General features: G+C 36.3%; 1 protein-coding gene across 1 annotated transcript in view; it reads left to right on the top strand.

The window, feature by feature from the left end:
• Positions 1-19,711, top strand: part of LOC128663441 (hexokinase-2) — a 54,013-nt gene extending 34,302 nt beyond the window's left edge. Inside the window, exons 6-18 of the mRNA XM_053717768.1 lie at positions 1,822-1,921; positions 3,618-3,801; positions 5,778-5,933; positions 10,706-10,939; positions 11,667-11,971; positions 12,209-12,357; positions 12,474-12,593; positions 13,307-13,402; positions 13,636-13,735; positions 14,376-14,559; positions 15,556-15,711; positions 16,610-16,843; positions 17,217-19,711. Of these exons, the coding sequence (XP_053573743.1) occupies positions 1,822-1,921; positions 3,618-3,801; positions 5,778-5,933; positions 10,706-10,939; positions 11,667-11,971; positions 12,209-12,357; positions 12,474-12,593; positions 13,307-13,402; positions 13,636-13,735; positions 14,376-14,559; positions 15,556-15,711; positions 16,610-16,843; positions 17,217-17,361 (2,163 nt within the window). The 3' untranslated portion in view covers positions 17,362-19,711. The remainder of the gene's footprint in view (positions 1-1,821; positions 1,922-3,617; positions 3,802-5,777; positions 5,934-10,705; positions 10,940-11,666; positions 11,972-12,208; positions 12,358-12,473; positions 12,594-13,306; positions 13,403-13,635; positions 13,736-14,375; positions 14,560-15,555; positions 15,712-16,609; positions 16,844-17,216) is intronic.
• The last annotated feature ends 553 nt before the right edge of the window (positions 19,712-20,264 follow it).

Here is a 20,264-nt window from a genome sequence, read left to right as displayed (position 1 = left end):
ATTAAACTTTCATGATTCAGATAGAGCATGCAATTTTAAGCAACTTTCTAATTTACTCCTATTATCAAATTTTTCTTCGTTCTCTTGTCATCTTTATTTGAAAAGCAAGAATGTAGGCATAGGAGCAGGCCCATTTTTGGTTCAGCACCTGAGTAGCACTTTCTGATTGGTATCTAAATGTAGCTGAACCAAGAATGGGCCGGCTTCTAAGCTTACATCAAATAAAGATAGCAAGAGAATGAAGAAAAATTGATAATAGGAGTAAATTAGAAAGTTGATTAAAATTATCTGAATCATGAAAGTTTAAAGTGAACGTAAAGTCGAGCAGAGTGCGCAACGGTGATTTAAAATTTATCACAAGTAAGCATAAGTTTAATTCATCCTAATACTAATCAAGGCTTATATTTTCAATATTAAACATTTTAAACAAATAAATATTACTGCCGTTCCCCCACCCACATTATTGTAATTTTTCATCTTGGATGACAATTCAACAATCCTCTATTCAACGTTGCCCCCCCCCCGGGGGTCCAACCCCTTTTTCTAACACACCCACTCTATAATCTGCGCATGCAGCAAATAAAAATTCTTCTCTTTAGTGGATATGCGCGCTTCAGAGCTACGTACAGAGTTGTCTGGACCGCTCTAATCGTCAAAGACTGAAAAAGCAGGAAGTATCATTGGGGAGGAGTCGGCATAGAAAGTGTATAAAATGTAAAACCTATTTATACATTAAGCCATATTTGTGATTAAAAAAAAACTTAGCGACTACGTTTATGTATAGCTAATATATATGCCTAGCAGTGTACGTGACCAGTTTACTTTACATTCACTTTAATTTTGACTAGACTATTCCTTTAAATGTAATATTCAATTTATGCAATATTCGAAATAGAAACATTTGAATTGATATATTTGTATCTATTATGTATCAATTTACAAAATTCCATACCACATGAACTTTTGAACTTCTGAATAATATTTGTTAAATCGAAATGTTACTTTAGAAATTTTGAATGGGGACATTTGATCTAATTATAAACATTCCAAATAGAAATTGACATTTGAAAACTGTAAATAGCATTTGATTATAGAATATTTAAGAATATTCATTCATATCAACATTCGATTATGTAAATCGAATTTCTACAATAACATTTGTTCTAACATTCGAATTTGAATATAAACACATTCGCCTATCCCTACCTAACTCCTATTGATGGAAAAAAATGGAGTCGGTATTAAAAAGATTTTTGTTTATTTTAGAGTTAAATTGGTATTTTGTGTGTCACTTAATAATTACCAGCTAATTACTGGTTAATGACCATATGGTAAAGACCAACCGACCCCATTACTGCTCAGACACCAGTGCTGTTTCCCTAAACAGACCAGACCCCCAAACGCTTTTTACTATGACCATCTAGGCTATTAACTGTAAACCCCTCCAGACACCCTGCTTTCAATTGCCCCAAACTCACCACTACACTTAATATACATCTAACATCATAATTGACACACCTGTGCCCACCCAAGCAACCATACTGCAAAAAACAAACTGTCCAAGTGCAATTAACCTTAGCCACAACCAATTTCTCAGTACTAGTCCCCTTAGCTCCCAATATATTTTCCAAACTCCTAAGGACACCCATTACCCAAGGGCCTAAGTTTTTTTTTCTCTAGTGATACCTTTGTATACTGTATGTACTTTTGGTAATATTATGTATTCCTGCTCAGAAAATAAAACCGATTATATCAGAGATAAGCTGTAATAAATATTGTATTGGCTGGAATTGTTTACTCAGTTTTCCTTCCTCTCCCCAGGATTTTGATATTGACATTGTAGCCGTGGTTAATGACACAGTGGGGACAATGATGACATGTGGATATGACGACCATAACTGTGAAATTGGACTTATTGTTGGTAAGAAAACAAATATGCTGATTGTGTTTTGCAGTTCTCTAATCACATTATTTACATAACTACAAAATGAAATAAGCAGACACTACTTATGGGACTTTAAACAACACTTTCTTTTGTGTAAAAATTGTGCTTTGTTCCACGCTCCCTATGGAGGCCAAAAGCAAAATTAGTAACCTCGGTATTCAGAATGCTGCACATTGCTTAAACCAGCTATTTATGTGCAGCATTTGCAGGTTACAGTTATCTTTTTGGCATCTCTAGGGATCTTGGGACAAAGCACAATTTTTATACAAAACAAGAGAAGTTTAATGTCCTTTCAATGAATAACAGAAAGACGGTTATAAGGAGAATTGTGAACAGAAATAGCGTTCTCTTTCTGTAGTAATATATTCTCTGAATAAAGGTCATGTTCTTTTAATTTCTTGTAGCGTTTTGCACACTTTTTTGTCAGTCACACTGATAAAAATTGGTTTTTGATTTTACAGAATTTTCTTTTATGGAAAGTATGCAGTCATGGTTTACAAAACTTTTATATTGTACCTCAGGGAATTCATTGCTCTGTATTTCCTATGTTTCACTTGAACTGAACAATCAGGGAGCAGTACAAGATTATACTGAGATTTCTAGGCTGTAGATTGCTTAGTTTATTTTTCAAAGTAAAAATAGTTTTGCAAATCTGCCATCTTTTAGAAAATATACACAACTAATGTTGTCTTATAAAAGGTTTGATGGCTGTCAGGGTCACTTCTGTTGGATTGCTAGGACAAGCCATGATTATGTAAAGTGTATTCCTGAACTCCTTTACAGCATTCTCTAGCACTTCTGCTGCAAGGCTATTTATTTACAACTGACTTCTGAATCTGCAATCTCGCTTTAGTAATTTCCAACTATAAAATATTACCCTCATTAAATCATTTAAAGGGACTGTAAAGTCAAAAATAAACTTTTACGATTCAGATAAAGCATTCAATTTTAAACAACTTTCCAATATACATCTATTATCTAAATGTTTTTGTTCTCTTGGTAACTTTTTGAAAAAAAGAATTGGCTCCTGTTAGGCTCAGGAAGTACTTCTGGGATCTAGTCGCTGATTGGTGGCTGCACATATATACCTCTTGGCACACCTAATGTGTTCAGCTAGCTCTCAGTAGTGCATTGCTGATCCTTCAACAAAAATACCAAGTGAATGAAGCAAATTTGATAACAGAAGTGAATAGGAAAGTTGTACAAAATTGTATGCTCTATCTGGATTATGACAGAAAAAATGTGTGTTTCATGTCCCTTTAATGTATTTGAAGGCTTCTATTAAAGGGAAAGTTAAGGCACATTTTACTTGCTGCATCTAAAAGAGGGCATTTTAAAATATATTTCAGTTTTTTGGAAGAACCTAATGTTCCTGCACTAATGCACTAGTGAGTTAAACGGATACTAAACCCAAATTTGTTCTTTCATGATTCGTATAGAACATGACATTTTAAGCAACATTATCAATTTTTCTTCGTTCTCTTGATAGCTTTATTTGAAAAGCAGAAATAAAAGCTTAGTAGACAGCTTATTTTAAGTTCAGCACCTGGATATTGCTTGCTGATTGGTGGCTAAACACGTTTTTTTGTATGGAGGAATATGAGCTTTCTGTGCCACCTTTAGGCTCATTTCTATAAACGTTATTTTCAAGACTGATGTTTCTTTCACACAGGTACAGGAACCAATGCATGTTATATGGAAGACATGCGCCACCTTGACCTTGTAGAGGGAGACGAGGGGCGGATGTGTGTGAATATGGAATGGGGAGCCTTTGGAGATGATGGGTGCCTAGAAGACATTAGAACCCCATTTGACCGGGAAATTGACATGGGGTCATTAAATCCAGGCAAGCAGCTGTAAGTATTCTAGTATGTGGGCTTTACTATGAGCTGCAAATCTTTGTGAGTCACCTGCATAGTATCCTTAAAATACATCTTGCATCAGAGTAAATAAGCCCATTGATAGATACACAGTTCTAGCAAGCAGCCTCTTAAACCCCACATTTTTATTTTATGATTCAGATAGTAAATACCATTTTAAACAATATTCCAATTTACTTCTACTATAATTTTTTGTTTTTTGTTATCCTTTTTTTGAAAAGCATTAAGGTAAGTTCAGCAGTGTATTTACTTCTATTTGATAATAGAAGTAAATTTGAAACTTTTTAAAATTGTATTCTCTATCTGACTCATGAAAGAAAAAATGTTGGTTTCATGTCCCTTTAAATTAAAGGGACACTGAACCCAAATTTTTTCTTTTGTGATTCAGATAGACCATGAAATTTTAAGCAACTTTCTAATTTACTCCTATTATCAAATTTTCTTCATTCTCTTGGTATCTTTATTTGAAATGCAAGAATGTAAGTTTAGATTCTGGCCCATTTTTGGTGAACAACCTGGGTTGTTCTTGCTGATTGGTGGATAAATTCATCAACCAATAAAAAAGTGCTATCCAGAGTTCTGAACTAATAAAAAAGCTTAGATGCCTTCTTTTTCAAATAAAGATAGCAAGTGAACAAAGAAAAATTGATAATAGGAGTAAATTAGAACGTTGCTTAAAATTGCATGCTCTATCTGAATCACAAAAGATTTTTTTTGCGTTCAGTGTCCCTTTAAGATCAGTTGCACATTGCAGGATCCATGGAGGGTAACCAGAGGTGTAACTAGACCTCACTGGGTCCCAAGGCAAAGGCTATGCAGGGCCTTTTTTTGCAGTTTCCAATAAGCAGAACCCGAGTTAGCGGCACTATAGGAAAAGAAGGTTCTGCTCTCTGACTGTGGGTTATTCGTCCCTTTGGTTTGTCTGCACAAGGGGATAAGCAGTTGTACAGACTTCTTCTGCATAACAACACTGTGCTGTCCTTCTTGGAAACTCTGACACTATATTGTAAAGTCAAATAAATACACTTTCCTTAAAATGTGAGGCCTGTAGCAATGCCACTACCGATTGCAGGGCCAGATGGGCCCCTTAGATGTATGAGCCCAGTCACGACTGAGACCCCTATAGTTACGCCCCTGACTGTAACACAAAGTTAGAAGCCAGGATAAACAGCAACTCTATAGATGCATATTTTGCTCTGTGAATGTATTTACAAGTCATGTCTGATGTAAAGTATTAAGCTAATAAAGTCATACAAATGTAAACGTAACAAAAGATTCAGCATAATAATGGGGAAACAATTTTTTTGTAAAGGCATTTTTATTGTTTGCTTCTGTCTGTTACAGTCAGTTATTTTGCAGCAGAATATTGTGGAAAAAAAGCCAATGTTATTGTAACAGAGCTCATAGCAGCATCCTACTGGGAAAAGTATGGCTATAATTATGGTCATTGTGTGTGCATGCAAGCAGCACCCCCTGCTGGCAGATTTATGCTCAGACACTATTGCTAGTCCTGAACTAGATTTTGTGTAATTGTATATTCTTAATTACATTTCTTTAGACATTTATAGAAAATAGTTTAATTTGTGAAGGATGCCAGTTAAATACCTAGAAAAACTAAACAAAACTAACTTTCTAGAACTGTTTTATAAGGAAATACATTTGATTTCTTGTTGGCTATAAACTATTTGAAAGCTCTTACTCTTTTTTGTCTCCTGTGAGAGCTCTTACCTTGCTGAATGTAACCCAGTATACTTTAAAATGTGATTTGATTGATGTATACAATAACAGTAAAAAATAATCACAGAAAAATACCAATGGGAATTAACCCATATGACTGCCAGTGTAGAAAAGGAAGGATAAGGTTAATGTATGGCTTGTGGTTTTCAGAAAAAAAGATCATTCTATTGTGTTATTTTAGCCCTAATAAGTTAAAAAAAATCCTCTCTTTACAGGTTTGAGAAGATGATCAGTGGGATGTACATGGGAGAGCTGGTTAGACTTATCCTGGTCAAGATGGCTAAAGAAGACCTGCTATTTGAAGGCAGAATCACGGCTGACCTACTGACCAGGGGCCATTTTGAGACTGGATTTGTCTCTGCCATTGAGAAGTAAGAGAGCTGTTATATAGTAGTCTAATTACTACTTTTTCTAGTTTCTGAAATCTTGGAAGGGAATCTGTTTTTATATAAGATACATTACAATCTGTACCAGTCCTGCATGAAACCCAATTTTTTATTTTATGATTCAGATAGAGGATGCAATTTTAAGCAACTTTCTAATTTACCAACTTACATTTTGCCATCAACCCAGGTGCTAAACCAAAATGGGCCACCTCCTAAGCTTTACATTCCTGCTTTTTAAATAAAGATACCAAGAGAACGAATAAAAATTGATAATAGCAGTAAATTAGAAAGTTGCTTAAATTTGCATGCTCTATCTGAATCATGAAAGAAAGAAATTTGGTTTAGTATTCCTTTAACCCCTTAATGACCACAGCACTTTTCCATTTTCTGTCCGTTTGGGACCAAGGCTATTTTTACATTTCTGCAGTGTTTGTGTTTAGCTGTAATTTTCCTCTTGCTCATTTACTGTACCCACACATATTATATACCGTTTTTCTCGCCATTAAATGGACTTTCTAAAGATACCATTATTTTCATCATATCTTATAATTTACTATAAAAAAATTTATAAAATATGAGGAAAAATGGAAAAAAACACACTTTTTCTAACTTTGACCCCCAAAATCTGTTACACATCTACAACCACAAAAAAACACCCATGCTAAATAGTTTCTAAATTTTGTCCTGAGTTTAGAAATACCCAATGTTTACATCTTCTTTGCTTTTTTTGCAAGTTATAGGGCCATAAATACAAGTAGCACTTTGCTATTTCCAAACCATTTTTTTCCAAAATTAGCGCTAGTTACATTGGAACCCTGATATCTGTCAGGAATACCTGAATATCCCTTGACATGTATATATATTTTTTTAGTAGACATCCCAAAGTATTGATCTAGGCCAATTTTGGTATATTTCATACCACCATTTCACCGCCAAATGCGATCAAATACAAAAAATCGTTCACTTTTTCACAAATATTTTCACAAACTTTCGGTTTCTCACTGAAATTATTTACAAACAACTTATGCAATTATGGCATAAATGGTTGTAAATTCTTCTCTGGGATCCCCTTTGTTCAGAAATAGCAGACATATATGGCTTTGGCGTTGCTTTTTGGTAATTAGAAGGCCGCTAAATGCCACTGCGCACCACAAGTGTATTATGCCCATCAGTTAAGGGGTTAATTAGGGAGTTTTTAGGGAGCTTGTAGGCTTAATTTTAGCTTTAGTGTAGTGTAGTAGACAACCCCAAGTATTGATCTAGGCACATTTTGGTATATTTCATGCCACCATTTCACCGCCAAATGCGATCAAATTAAAAAAAACGTTAAATTTTTCACAATTTTAGGTTTCTCACTGAAATCATTTACAAACAGCTTGTGCAATTATGGCACAAATGGTTGTAAATGCTCGTCTGGGATCCCCTTTGTTCAGAAATAGCAGACATATATGACTTTGGCGTTGCTTTCTGGTAATTAGAAGGCTGCTAAATCCTGCTGCGCCTCACACGTATATTATGGCTAGCAGTGAAGGGGTTAATTAGGGAGTTTGTAGGGAGTTTGCAGGGTTAATTTTAGCTTTAGTGTAGAGATCAGCCTCCCACCTGACACATCAGACCCCCTGATCCCTCCCAAACAGCTCCCTTCCCTCCCCCACCCCACAATTGTCCCCGCCATCTTAAGTACTGGCAGAAAGTCTGCCAGTACTAAAATAAAAGGGTTTTTTAATTTTTTTTTAATTTTTTTTAGCATATTTACATATGCTACAGTGTAGGATCCCCCCCTTAGCCCCCAACCTCCCTGATCCCCCCCAAAACCGCTCTCTAACCCTCCCCTCTGCCTTATTGGGGGCCATCTTGGGTACTGGCAGCTGTCTGCCAGTACCCAGTTTGCAAAAAAAAAGTGCTTTTTTTTATTTTTTTGTTTTTTTTTCTGTAGTGTAGCTTCCCCCCCCACACAGACAAACCCCCACCACCTTGCTTATCATTTTTTTTTATACTTTTAAGACCGTTTTTTAACATGATTTATTAAAGATTTTCTGTAGTGTAGCGGTTCCCACCCGCTCCCTCCCCGTGCACGCGCCCGCCCGCCCCCGCCCTCCCGTGCACGCGCGCGCGTCCGTGCGCGCCCCCGGTCACCCCCGCCCACGATCCCGCCCCCCTCCACATCAGCAGGGCCATCGATGGCCGCCACCCGCCTCCCGGTCCGGCTCCCACCCACCAACGCCGCAAGCCACCGATCTCCGGTGCAGAGAGGGCCACAGAGTGGCTCTCTCTGCACTGGATGGCTTAAAAAGGTTATTGCAGGATGCCTCCATATCGAGGCATCACTGCAATAACCGGAAAGCATCTGGAAGCGAGCAGGATCGCTTTCAGCTGCTTTCCACACTGAGGACGTGCAGGGTACGTTCTCAGGCGTTAACTGCCTTTTTTCTGAGGACGTACCCTGCACGTCCTCAGTCGTTAAGGGGTTAATATATTAAAGTTCTATTTTAGTCTCTGTATTTTTTTTTTTAAACTAGTGAAGATGGGAAATATAGAGAGCCATCTAGTGTTGGTAACATGTATTGCACAATGACAATTTTTACTATAATACAGTGGACAAAATATACTGAGAAGTCCCTCCAGCCTCCAGCTGAAAACTTTAGCTTCAGCAGCTTCCACAGCAGGTGATTTACTAAGTGATGGAAATATAAATGAGCTTTAGTAAATTAGCTGCTTAGAACAACATAAGAATGGGTGGAGCTGGAGAGGGTGATAAAGCAAGTGAAGCTGGGAAGGCTAGAAAGACCACTTAGGAGCCAATTCTATAAAATGTGCCAGTCTAGACTTGGTTTTCCATGCCAGCACTCACAGGGGTAGTAGCCCTCATGGAATTATAAAAACGAATGTGCTGTCTTTGTGACTGGTGAGATGTTTCCCATAGAAATAATGAGAGCTCTCTGCTATGTAAACGTTTGCAATGGAAGACAAAGTACACAGGAAGAACCATACAAAAATGCAGTATAAGCATCCTTAGTGAAACACCCTGTTTTAAGAGTAAAAAGTGGCTTCATAGAATTCCACCAGAGAAATAGAAGGGCTGATGAGCATTCTTAAATCATGACGCCAGCCCAGAGACCTTATGGTATACTTCATAATATAATAATGTAAATGTCAGTTAGAAACTGGAAACAAAGCAATATTGTTGAAGAGATACTGTACCCAAATTTTTTCTTTCGTGATTCAGATAGAGCATGAAATTTTAAGCAACTTTCTAATTTACTCATATTATCAAATTTTCTTTATTCTCTTGGTATCTTTATTTGAAATGCAAGAATGTAAGTTTAGATGCCGGCCCATTTTTGGTGAACAACCGGGGTTGTCCTTACTGATTGGTGGATACATTCATCCACCAATAAAAAAGTGCTGTCCATAGTCTGAACCAAGAAAAAAGCTTAGAATCCTTCTTTTTCAAATAAAGATAGCAAAAGAATGAAGAAAAATTGATAATAGGAGTAAATTAGAAAGTTGCTTAAAATTACGTGATTTTATCTGAATCATGAAAGAAAAAATTTGGGTTCAGTGTCCCTTTAACCCCTTGAGTGCTAACGACGGCTCTGAGCCGTCGCAGAGTTTCTCACTCAGGTGCTAACGACGGCTCAGAGACATCGCTAGCACTCTCCCACCTTGAGGGAGATCTGAGGGCTCCCACCCGCTCCTACCCCAGCGATCGTGCCTTTAGAGTGACAGGCATCGCCGGGGCTTCCCGTTTTGCGTGGTGACGTCATGCGTAATGACTTGATGACGTCACCGCGCAACTTTATTTAAAAAAAGACAATGGACAATATAGGGAAAGGGGGCATGCTGCTTAGAAGCCTGTATCTCAGGCATCTAAGCAGCTACAGACCCCCAAGACCCACCGTTGGAAAGGTAATCGCCTAACCTTTCTAACAGTATAAGTCTTGGGGATCCGAAACGAAAAGAAAAAAAGTATAAAAAAAAATTAAAAAAAAATATTTTAAAAGATGTAAAATTAAAAAACCCTCAAATGTGCTTAGCACCCAGGTGGGAAAGTGCTTAGCACTCAAAGGGTTCAACACCAAATTTTTTTCCATTTAGTAAAATCCATGCAATTATGTTTGTGTTGCATTAAAGGTACAGTCATGTACCTAAACATCATACTGCATGGCATGTTCAAAAGGCACTGCCTTTATAAAGAATTCATTTAGTAGAACACTATCAGAAATCACATGGCATGAGTGCATGAATTAAACTATTAACGGGACAGTAAACGCTGGGAAAAATCTTACGTAATTCTGCACAATATGCAGAATTATGTAACATGAGAATAGCCTTTTGTTTGTTGTTGTTTTTTTAAATGCCTAATTTGTCACCTAAAATTATACTTTATACCTCTAGTGAGAAGCCATTATTTTTTCAAATAGAGCATCACTGGCTAACTGTCTAATCACAGTGAGCCCGCTTGTGCCATTGAACTACTTGAAGCGTGCTCCCATGCTAGGTAAAGCTGCCTAGAAAACCAGGAACTAATAATTCGTAATAAAAGGAATAAATAAAACTTTTGGCGAGCATAGTAGTGGGAAGGCATCATAGAACTACCCCTCAAAATGTTCTGATTCATGATTGCTTCTGCCGAAGGCAAAAGCTTAGTGGGCCTAGAGCCGAGCTGTGCCCTTGGTTACAATGATGCATTCTTTCATCCTTTTGTTTCTTACCCAAACTTCTAGATTGTTAATTGAGCCATTTTTATTTTTCAGAGACAAAGAAGGGATACAGAAAGCACATGAAATTTTGACCAAACTGGGTTTGGAGCCATCCCATGAGGACTGTGTTGCCACACACCGCATCTGTCAGATTGTGTCCATGCGCTCTGCTAATCTCTGTGGGGCCACCCTTGCTGCGGTGCTGAGGCGTATTAAGGAGAACAAGGGAGTGGAGAGACTTCGGACCTCAGTAGGAGTAGACGGATCAGTTTACAAGAAACATCCACAGTAAGTAAAGTAGCAAAAAAGAATAAACCACATATGTTCCAAACGCTTTTTAACAGAAGTACTGGCTGAAATAGACCACAAATGTAATATCTGGAGCATATATTACACTGTTGCTTATTACCTCTATATTTATTTGGGACATAGACAAGCTGATTTTAATGTAAAAAGTTAAAAAGTTAAATTGTTTAAAAACCTTAATATGCAATTTGACCAATCATTTATCTATCAAATTTTATATGTTATAAATAGTAAGCCAATAGGGAAACTTTTACAAGTACTATAAATAGCTCAATTAATTATATAATGTAAGACTATGGACATGTAGAAGAAAAGTTCTGACCAATCATGTATCTATCAAATTTTATATGTTATAAATAGTAAGCCAATAGGGAAACTTTTACAAGTAATATAAATATCTCAATGAATTATATAATGTAAGACTATGGACATGTAGAAGGAAAGTTCTGAGAAAATCAAATCAAAAGAACTTTCCCATTGATGACTCAAAAGATCTTGTTTAAGTAAGAATCTGAGAAATGTGAGATATTAATATAGTGAAATGATGCAGTTTTGTCAGGGGTGTAACCTGAAAGAAATGTGCTACCGGGCAAAAGGTTAAGAAGTTCCACCTCAGTTATCTTCCACTAATTTAGCTACACCCAAGGGTTCAATTTAGGGTGGATGAAGGTGTCTATGGCATTATACTGACCAGTTAGTTTTTGTAAAGTTTTGCCAGACTTCTGCAAAAGACTGTTCGCCGCCTAGTGCCAGACTGTGATGTTAGATTCCTGCGCTCAGAGGATGGCAGTGGAAAAGGTGCAGCAATGGTGACGGCTGTAGCCTATCGTTTAGCAGACCAGCAGCATGAACGGGAAACAATTCTTGACTCCTTAAAACTTAACAATGTGCAGTTACTGGAGATAAAGAAAATAATGAGGACTGAGATGGAGAGAGGGCTAAAGTCAGAAAGCCATGAAAGTGCCACAGTCAAGATGTTACCAACCTATGTAAGGGCCACCCCTGATGGCACAGGTGAGAAGTCGTTACAACTTCTGAATACACTTAAGGGTCAAGAAGAACACTAGTACAGTGGTGGTACACCTATGGCACAAGATATTTTAATTGTGTCATCATGAACTCAAATTGTTAAGCCATATGCCTGATTTAGAACGGTCTAGTTTTAGTGGGAAACATCCTCTTTAGTAAAATGCACCTATTCTAAGTACACTCTATGCTTCAGTTTCTAATTATTCAAATGTTGCATTTTAGAGAGGGGAGACTTCCTGGCGTTGGACCTTGGAGGCACTAATTTCCGTGTGCTATTGGTTCGTGTTCGTAATGGCATGAGACGTGGAGTAGAAATGCACAACAAGATTTATGCCATTCCTCAAGACGTCATGCAGGGCACTGGAGAAGAGGTGAGTAGATGACAACTTGTGACAGTCTTCCCTTTTTCACTGCAAATCTAGACATGGAGCATTAGTATCCACATTTGGTTATATACTATGGACTGACAATCATCATTTCTTTTCAGCTTTTTGATCACATTGTTCAATGCATTTCGGATTTCCTGGAATACATGGGTATGAAAGGAATACGCTTGCCTTTGGGATTCACCTTTTCTTTCCCCTGCCATCAGAACAGCCTTGATGAGGTAATTGCTATGACTGTATGTTATCCTAATAATATATGACTGTAACGCACACCTTTCACTCCCTGGAAAATAATTACCTCTTAAATATGTAATTTTTATAAGGAATAGTATGATCTTCTAGACTGTTCTTTACCCACAATCCTAATATGAATGTGTGGTTGCAGGAAAGAGTTTAGCCACAATTTACCAACAAGAGAAAGCAAATACCTGTACACTATTCAAAATCCATATCAAAAAGGAAGATTTTAGTAACCTTTGTTGTAGCCTATAAAAATAAGGGTATATATATATATATATATATATATATATATATATATATATACATAGTCCATCCAATGTAGGGAAAAATAAGCGCTCCAAGCCCACAGATGTATAAAAGTTCAATTTTATTCCAAACTATGTTTGGAATAAAATTGAACTTTTATACATCTGTGGGCTTGGAGCGCTTATTTTTCCCTACATTGGATGGACTGTTGCTATTTTGTGCGTGTGCAGACGCACTGGGAATATTTGCTTGCCGCCTAGGATGTTATCTACATTTTTATATCACTTTTCACATATACCCTCACTCTATCAGTGCCGATTATAATCTCAGGACTTGTTTTCACATACCCCAGGGGCGCTCCGTTGAGCAGGTTACATTTGTATCTTATATATATACATATCAGTTAATCTCGGTTAATGAGCTGATCTATCTTTCTGATCCTCATCAGGGAATTCTCTTGAAGTGGACAAAAGGATTCAAGGCGTCAGGCTGTGAAGGAGAAGATGTAGTGAATCTGCTGAAGGAAGCTATCCATAGACGAGAAGTAAGTATCTTTCAATGCAATGGTTTTTCTTATTAAAAAAAAATAAATAACAATTAAATAAAAAAAAAACACAACACTGTAACAAATTAGGCAGCTCTAAAATCAACCTTACATAACAAATGCATTATTTATAATCAATTCCTAGTTGATTATATAGATTAAGCCCATATGTTAAAATTAGTTTAGCAATGTCACTGTAGGTATTTTTTTAATTCTATTTTTCTGACCGGCAGGAGTTTGATCTAGATGTAGTTGCTGTTGTGAATGATACAGTAGGCACAATGATGACCTGCGGCTATGAAGACCCTCACTGTGAAGTGGGACTTATTGTTGGTAAGAGAAAAATAATGCTGTCAATAAACAGGAACACCGTATTGTTATTAAAGGGATTAAGAAAAGAGCACAGACCAAATTTCTGCTCTTTCCTAAAATGCCATTTAGATAAAGAAGAAGAATTTCAGAAATTAAGAAATTAATATTTCCAGTTCCTGTTTATCCTATGGATAATCTAAATTTTACTTCAAATTATAGAATTATAAAATTATAAGAAATAACCATAAAAATGATACACAATAAATATTTTAAAAAAGGAGGTAAATTAAATATAGTAATGAAATAGGCAGCACTCAGTGTAAACAGTGGCAAAGCCCAATTTCAAAATGATAGAATGCTGTAGTGTCTGATGCATTAGAAAACCACATAGACTGCTAAGATCATTCTTTTAATACATTTGTAGGTTTCTGGAAAGTTTGCAATGTTGACAAAACCAGTAAAACTAGGGCAGAGGTGTCCAAACTTTGCTCTCCAGAGGTTTTGGAACTACATTTCCCATGATGCTCAGCTAGATAAAATGCTGGCAGAGCATCATCGGAAATGTAGTTCCAAAACCTCTGGAGAGCAAAGTTTGGACACCCCTGAACTAGAGTAAGGGATTTAAATGGACTATAAGGGTCTATTTGTTTGTTATTTATAGGAACTGGCAGCAATGCTTGTTACATGGAGGAGATGAGGAATGTGGAGCTGGTGGAAGGTCAGGAGGGTAGGATGTGCATCAATATGGAATGGGGCGCGTTTGGGGACAATGATTGCTTGGAAGACTTCCGCACAGAGTTTGACAGAGCTGTTGATGAGCTGTCCTTAAATTCTGGAAAACAGAGGTTTGTAAAGGAGGCAGAAAATCCTAGATATCAAGCTCATTACTGATAGAAAGCATAGGAAAGTCTATTCCAACTCATTAGATCAACATTTTACATTTGGTTTTCAAATGTTAAGCCATTTCAGTCCATAATTAAATTAAGTCATTGTGTGGTTTTCAAATGGCTTTGCTCCATATAAAAGTCACTTATACTTTATATTGGGGTTCCACAGATATTTTTTTTACATGATTTTTATAGCTTTGTAAATTCACCTGCGTTGATCTATTGTAAACCATTTGGGCCTGTTTCACCACCCATAGCTTAGTTTTTTAAAAATACTTGAGATTTTTTCCTCATGTCATATGTTAATGAGCACAATCATTTCCTGGTTTATAAAAAGTTAAACTATAGCTCAAATTAGTTTTCAACTATTAAAATTCTACACAATAAAATACAATATCAGAATATTGAGTGTTTATATATTTACAAAATGTTGTTTTTAAAAATTCTCAGAAATACATAAAATTGTTCATATTGTCAAAATGTCACTATTTAAACAAATAGGACTGCATTAATTTATATTGAAACAAATTGATGTCATATTTTATTTTCACAGTAGAAGTGTATATTTTGCTACCAAATTTTTGTGTAAACCCGTGTCACCCCACAAAAATAAAAATAAATAAATTTCATATAGTTTTTGCACATTTACCAAAATCTTGATTATAGAATAATCATAATTTAAATACATTTAATCAGTTAAATGGTCTCAATTCAAATAAACTAGAATATTTCACATAATATTTTTAAAGAAATAACCAGACTGAAAAAAAAGGTAAATAGAATATCATAAAATAGTAATAACATCAATTTCATAGTATACATTCTGTATATGCACATCAAGGTCCCAAATAAATTACAGTTATATTTCTGTTTTTTTGAGTTCTAATAGATTTTTATGGTCTGTAAAAAACACTTGGTGTATAACATTTTAAAATGTCTTTTTTGATGTTGCAGGTTTGAGAAGATGATCAGTGGCATGTACCTAGGGGAAATCGTTAGAAATGTTCTGATAGACTTCACCAAAAGAGGTCTTCTCTTCCGTGGGAAGATTTCTGAAAGGTTGAAAACAAGGGGTATCTTTGAAACCAAATTCCTGTCTCAGATTGAAAGGTGAGTGAAGACAAAAACAAAGCATAGTGCTGGGATATGAAATATATGCAGAGTGAATCAGGCCCATTTATCAAGCTCCGTACGGAGCTTGAAGGGCCGTGTTTCTGGCGAGTCTTCAGACTCGCCAGAAACACAACTTATGAAGCAGCGGTCTAAAGACCGCTGCTCCATAACCCTGTCCGCCTGCTCTGAACAGGCGGACAGGAATCGCCGGACATCAACCCGATCGAATACGATCGGGTTGATTGACAGCTCCCTGCTGGCGGCCGATTGGCCGCGAGTCAGCAGGGGGCGGCGTTGCACCAGCAGCTCTTGTGAGCTGCTGGTGCAATGTTAAATGCAGAGAGCGTATTGCTCTCCGCATTTAGCGAGGTCTTGCGGACCTGATCCGCAGTGTCGGATCAGGTCCGCAAGCCCTTTGATAAATGGGCCTGATAAAGTGCATGTTACTACCGCCATGTCTACTAACTTAACCAGTAAAATTATGTACATCAAAGGCCAGACGTATATCTCAGGTGTGAAACCTGTAAATGTCTATTTCACCTCCACAAGTATGTGACCTTATAATACATGCTGTATACGTACCCATTAATTCCCAAGTGCAGTCTCAGAATTTGAAAAGCAACCAGAATACAAGACAATAACAAGCAATTTGAAAAGTTGCCTCAACTGACCAAACTGGCCAAATATCTGTCTGCGCCCATGGGCATCTGACTGCTATTAGGATTAATCCAGTAATACTGTTTATTACTAAAATAGTAAATTGAAATCTGCAAGTTCATGCCAATCTGAAAGGAGAAATAACTCCATGGAGCTTGTTTTTGTCTTTCACAAGTGGTTAGTGTTTATGTGTTTGATAATGGCACTTAATGACCTAAAACATCTCTTTTCCTTTCAGTGACCGCCTTGCATTGCTTCAGGTCCGCTCAATCCTTCAGCACTTGGGTCTGAACAGCACATGTGATGACAGTATCATCGTGAAGGAAGTGTGTACGGTAGTGGCTCGGAGAGCTGGTCAATTATGTGGAGCTGGTGTGGCTGCAGTGGTAGATAAGATTCGCGAAAACAGAAAACTCGACACCATGAAAATTACTGTAGGAGTGGATGGGACCCTCTATAAACTTCACCCACAGTAAGTTATGAGTTGTTAATTCACAGTTTTTGTATCAGTATAATAGCTTGTAAATAATGACTACCTATCTGTCTCTATCTATCTATCTATCTATCTATCTATCTATCTATCTATCTATCTATTGTTACAATAAATGTAATCTACCACCATACAGGACATGCCAGACAATTGTGTTTTAATATAAAATAATCATTTGCAACAAGCTTAAAAAGAATAGACCTTAGGCCTAGTCATTTTCAGACGTTACCTAGCCACACGATTATTAATTGTGTTAACGTTTTATCTGGTACCACTCTGCTGATAGGCTATTCCAAAAATCTAACATTCTTTTTATATTTGGTTCATTAAATAATATTTCTTTATTCATTTCCAGTTTCTCTTCTGTAATGCATCAGACTGTGAAAGAACTTTCTCCAAAATGCAACGTGACATTTGTTCAGTCAGAAGACGGAAGCGGTAAAGGAGCAGCTTTGATTACAGCAGTGGCATGTAGGATTCGTGAAGCAGGCCAACGCTAGGATGGAGACATTTACAAGGGTTTATTTGTGTGCATTCCTCTACTAAGACTTGTTCTGACCATTCTCAACCATAGACTCTGGTGCACTGGCCAGAGAGGCAAATTCTACCAATCCATCTCCTGCTCCCTATAGACAGCCTACCACCAAGAATCCTGCTTGTAGATGAAGAATATTTTACCAACACTTTCCATTTGCACCTGGTGTTTTTATGTAAATAGGTCAATATTATTTTATTATGGTTTTATAGGACCATTGTTGGGAAATAAAATGTTACAGACTCTTGTTGCTAATGCTCGTGGCTAGAGTTAGATGCTGATGCATTGCTGCAAAGGTACTATTAAGGCTTTTTAGAAAGCTGTTTGGATAGTGGAGAAGATGCTCTTTTGACCTGGCACAAAAATAGTTTACTGCTTAACAAAATAATATTTTCTTTGACTAATATTTGGAATGCTATTGTATGTTTGCAAATGTGTGAAAATGTCAGGAGTGGTACTGTTTTTTTCAAGGAACGAGATTTTAAAACACTATTGATCCATCTGAGCTGAAAATGTTTTTAGTGTTTCTAACATAACAGGCTGTCCCTACCAGTTGGATATCCTTGAGTTAGCAGAGACACATATTTTAAAATGTTTAGACCTAAAATGAGTACACTCCATATTTTTATCTGTTTAATAATCCTATTTTATTTTTCAAATGTATTTAAGAAAAATGCATATAAATTATGCAATATCCTTAAAGGCCGAATACCAATATTTTTCCACTGAGAAAGTTGAATATTTTTTTTTACAAAATTTAAAATGACTCAGAAATATGTAGAAAATAAATAGCATCTATTTTATTACATAAATTTAAGATATAGTAATGTAATCGTATTGAAAATATTTATGTAATGTTTTTCTGTTAGACTGTAACATATTCTATGCGATGTATTAGTGAATTTTCTGTTTATTTAAGTGAAAGATCCTGTTCAGCATATTTTTCTAGGAAGCAAACATGTAAGAGATGTTCTGTTTTTATTTATTTTAGTTTTATTTAAAATTGCTTTTAGAAGAACTGTTAAATTGTAGCTTGTTGGAGAAATTATTTAAATGTAAAATGGAGATTATTGAGTGGGGGTAATTATATCCTGTAACACTTGAAGGCTTAACCAAATCAGAGGATTTAATAACAGAGGATTTTGCTTTCAGCGTAAACTAACAGAAGAGAGTGCAGTGGCTTTTTGAAGCATAAACATATGGAGGCAATGTTAAAAATTCCTCTGTGTGAGATTAAACCATATGGAGCCTGATGATCTAGTTTACACATTTTATTATTTCAGAATAGGAATAGTGTATTATTTTAATCTAAATTCATTATTAGGTAGAATGTGTTTACAGTGCATGATGGGATATTTAGACCAGAGCATTTCATAATATTTTCTTGCTGCTATTAAGATGTGTATGACTGCCAAAGAATATTCTATTCATATACAAGGATACATAGATTTATGTATCAAGTAGATTAATACATTTCTAGAGTATAATACAGAAAAAGACGTATTGGAGATATACATAATCAGACATGATTAACAAACAGGCACGTCACCTAAGTACTTATTACATATGATCATAAATCTGTGATTACAATATAGCTTCATAAATATTTTTGTTTTGTAACAAGTATTGACGCTATAATGAATTGACTATATTTGGTTAAAGTGTATTTGTTAAACAAACTGAATATTAATGGTACTAGTGGGAATGAGGACTGGAACGGTATGTGACCAAATGGATAAGAAAGGTAAAACAATGAACTAATGGTTATTGTTTCCTACTAGTGAAGAGGAGAGAAGAGAGCTATTGGATAGGTTATTAAACATTGTTTACTAAATATGCTTAATTTACACACATGCACAGGCATACCCACATACATTCATATTATTAGGTATTTATATGTACCCAATGCATGAATAAGGAGAATGGCATACCATGAATCAATGTCCATATATAATTATATGTAAATAATATATGATGGTGGGTGTACATAAATACTGTAAATAAATTCATTAAGATCTGTATGCAACTTCATTAGAATTGCTGTCTGTTTTTGTGATTATACCAGCATGTCTCATTTTCTGCAGTACCACAGACTGACTTATATTTGATGGTCACATTCCACACATTATCATGGGGCAGTCTTTTTGGGAATTTCTTAGCACGCTTCCATTTAATGCACTGTATCTATGTTTCTCAAAAGAAGGTCTTTTGTTTCATGTACATATAAAATGTGTGTTTATTTATATTTGCTGTTTATTTGCTTTATATACATTGTAACTTAATAAAGATGCAGATTGCTTTGTAGAAAGATTAAACCAACATTTTGTTATTATTTTATTTTATTTCCCTTTACCAACTGCTTCAACAAGTTTGTAGATTAGCCCTGACTAATGTGTATTGTAATGGTACAACACTGTATGAATGATATCCAACTACAGTTTAATATATAAAAGGACAGTAAAAATAGAAGACAACAAAGAACTTACGCCTAGATTTAGAGTTTGGCGTTAGCCGTCAAAAGCAGTGTTAAGGGGTCCTAATGCTGCTTTTTACCGCCCGCTGGTATTTAGAGTCAGCCAGGAAAGGGTGTACCGCTCACTTTCATTCCGAGACTCGAGGCTACCGCAAATCCCCTTACGTCAATTACGTATCCTATCTTTTCAATGGGATTTGCCTAACGCTGGTATTTGGAGTCTTGGAACAAGTGAGCGGTAGACCCTCTACCGACAAGACTCCTACCGCCAAAAAAGTCAGTAGTTAAGAGCTTTATGGGCTAACGCCGGAACATAAAGCTCTTAACTACTGTGCTATAAAGTACACTAACACCCATAAACTACCTATGTAGCCCTAAACCGAGGCCCCCCCCCA

This window comes from Bombina bombina, chromosome 6 (genome assembly GCF_027579735.1).
Source record: "Bombina bombina isolate aBomBom1 chromosome 6, aBomBom1.pri, whole genome shotgun sequence".
NCBI classification, from domain to species: domain Eukaryota; kingdom Metazoa; phylum Chordata; class Amphibia; order Anura; family Bombinatoridae; genus Bombina; species Bombina bombina.
Note: the sequence above shows the minus strand (reverse complement) of the source record. Positions and strands in the feature narration are given on the sequence as shown.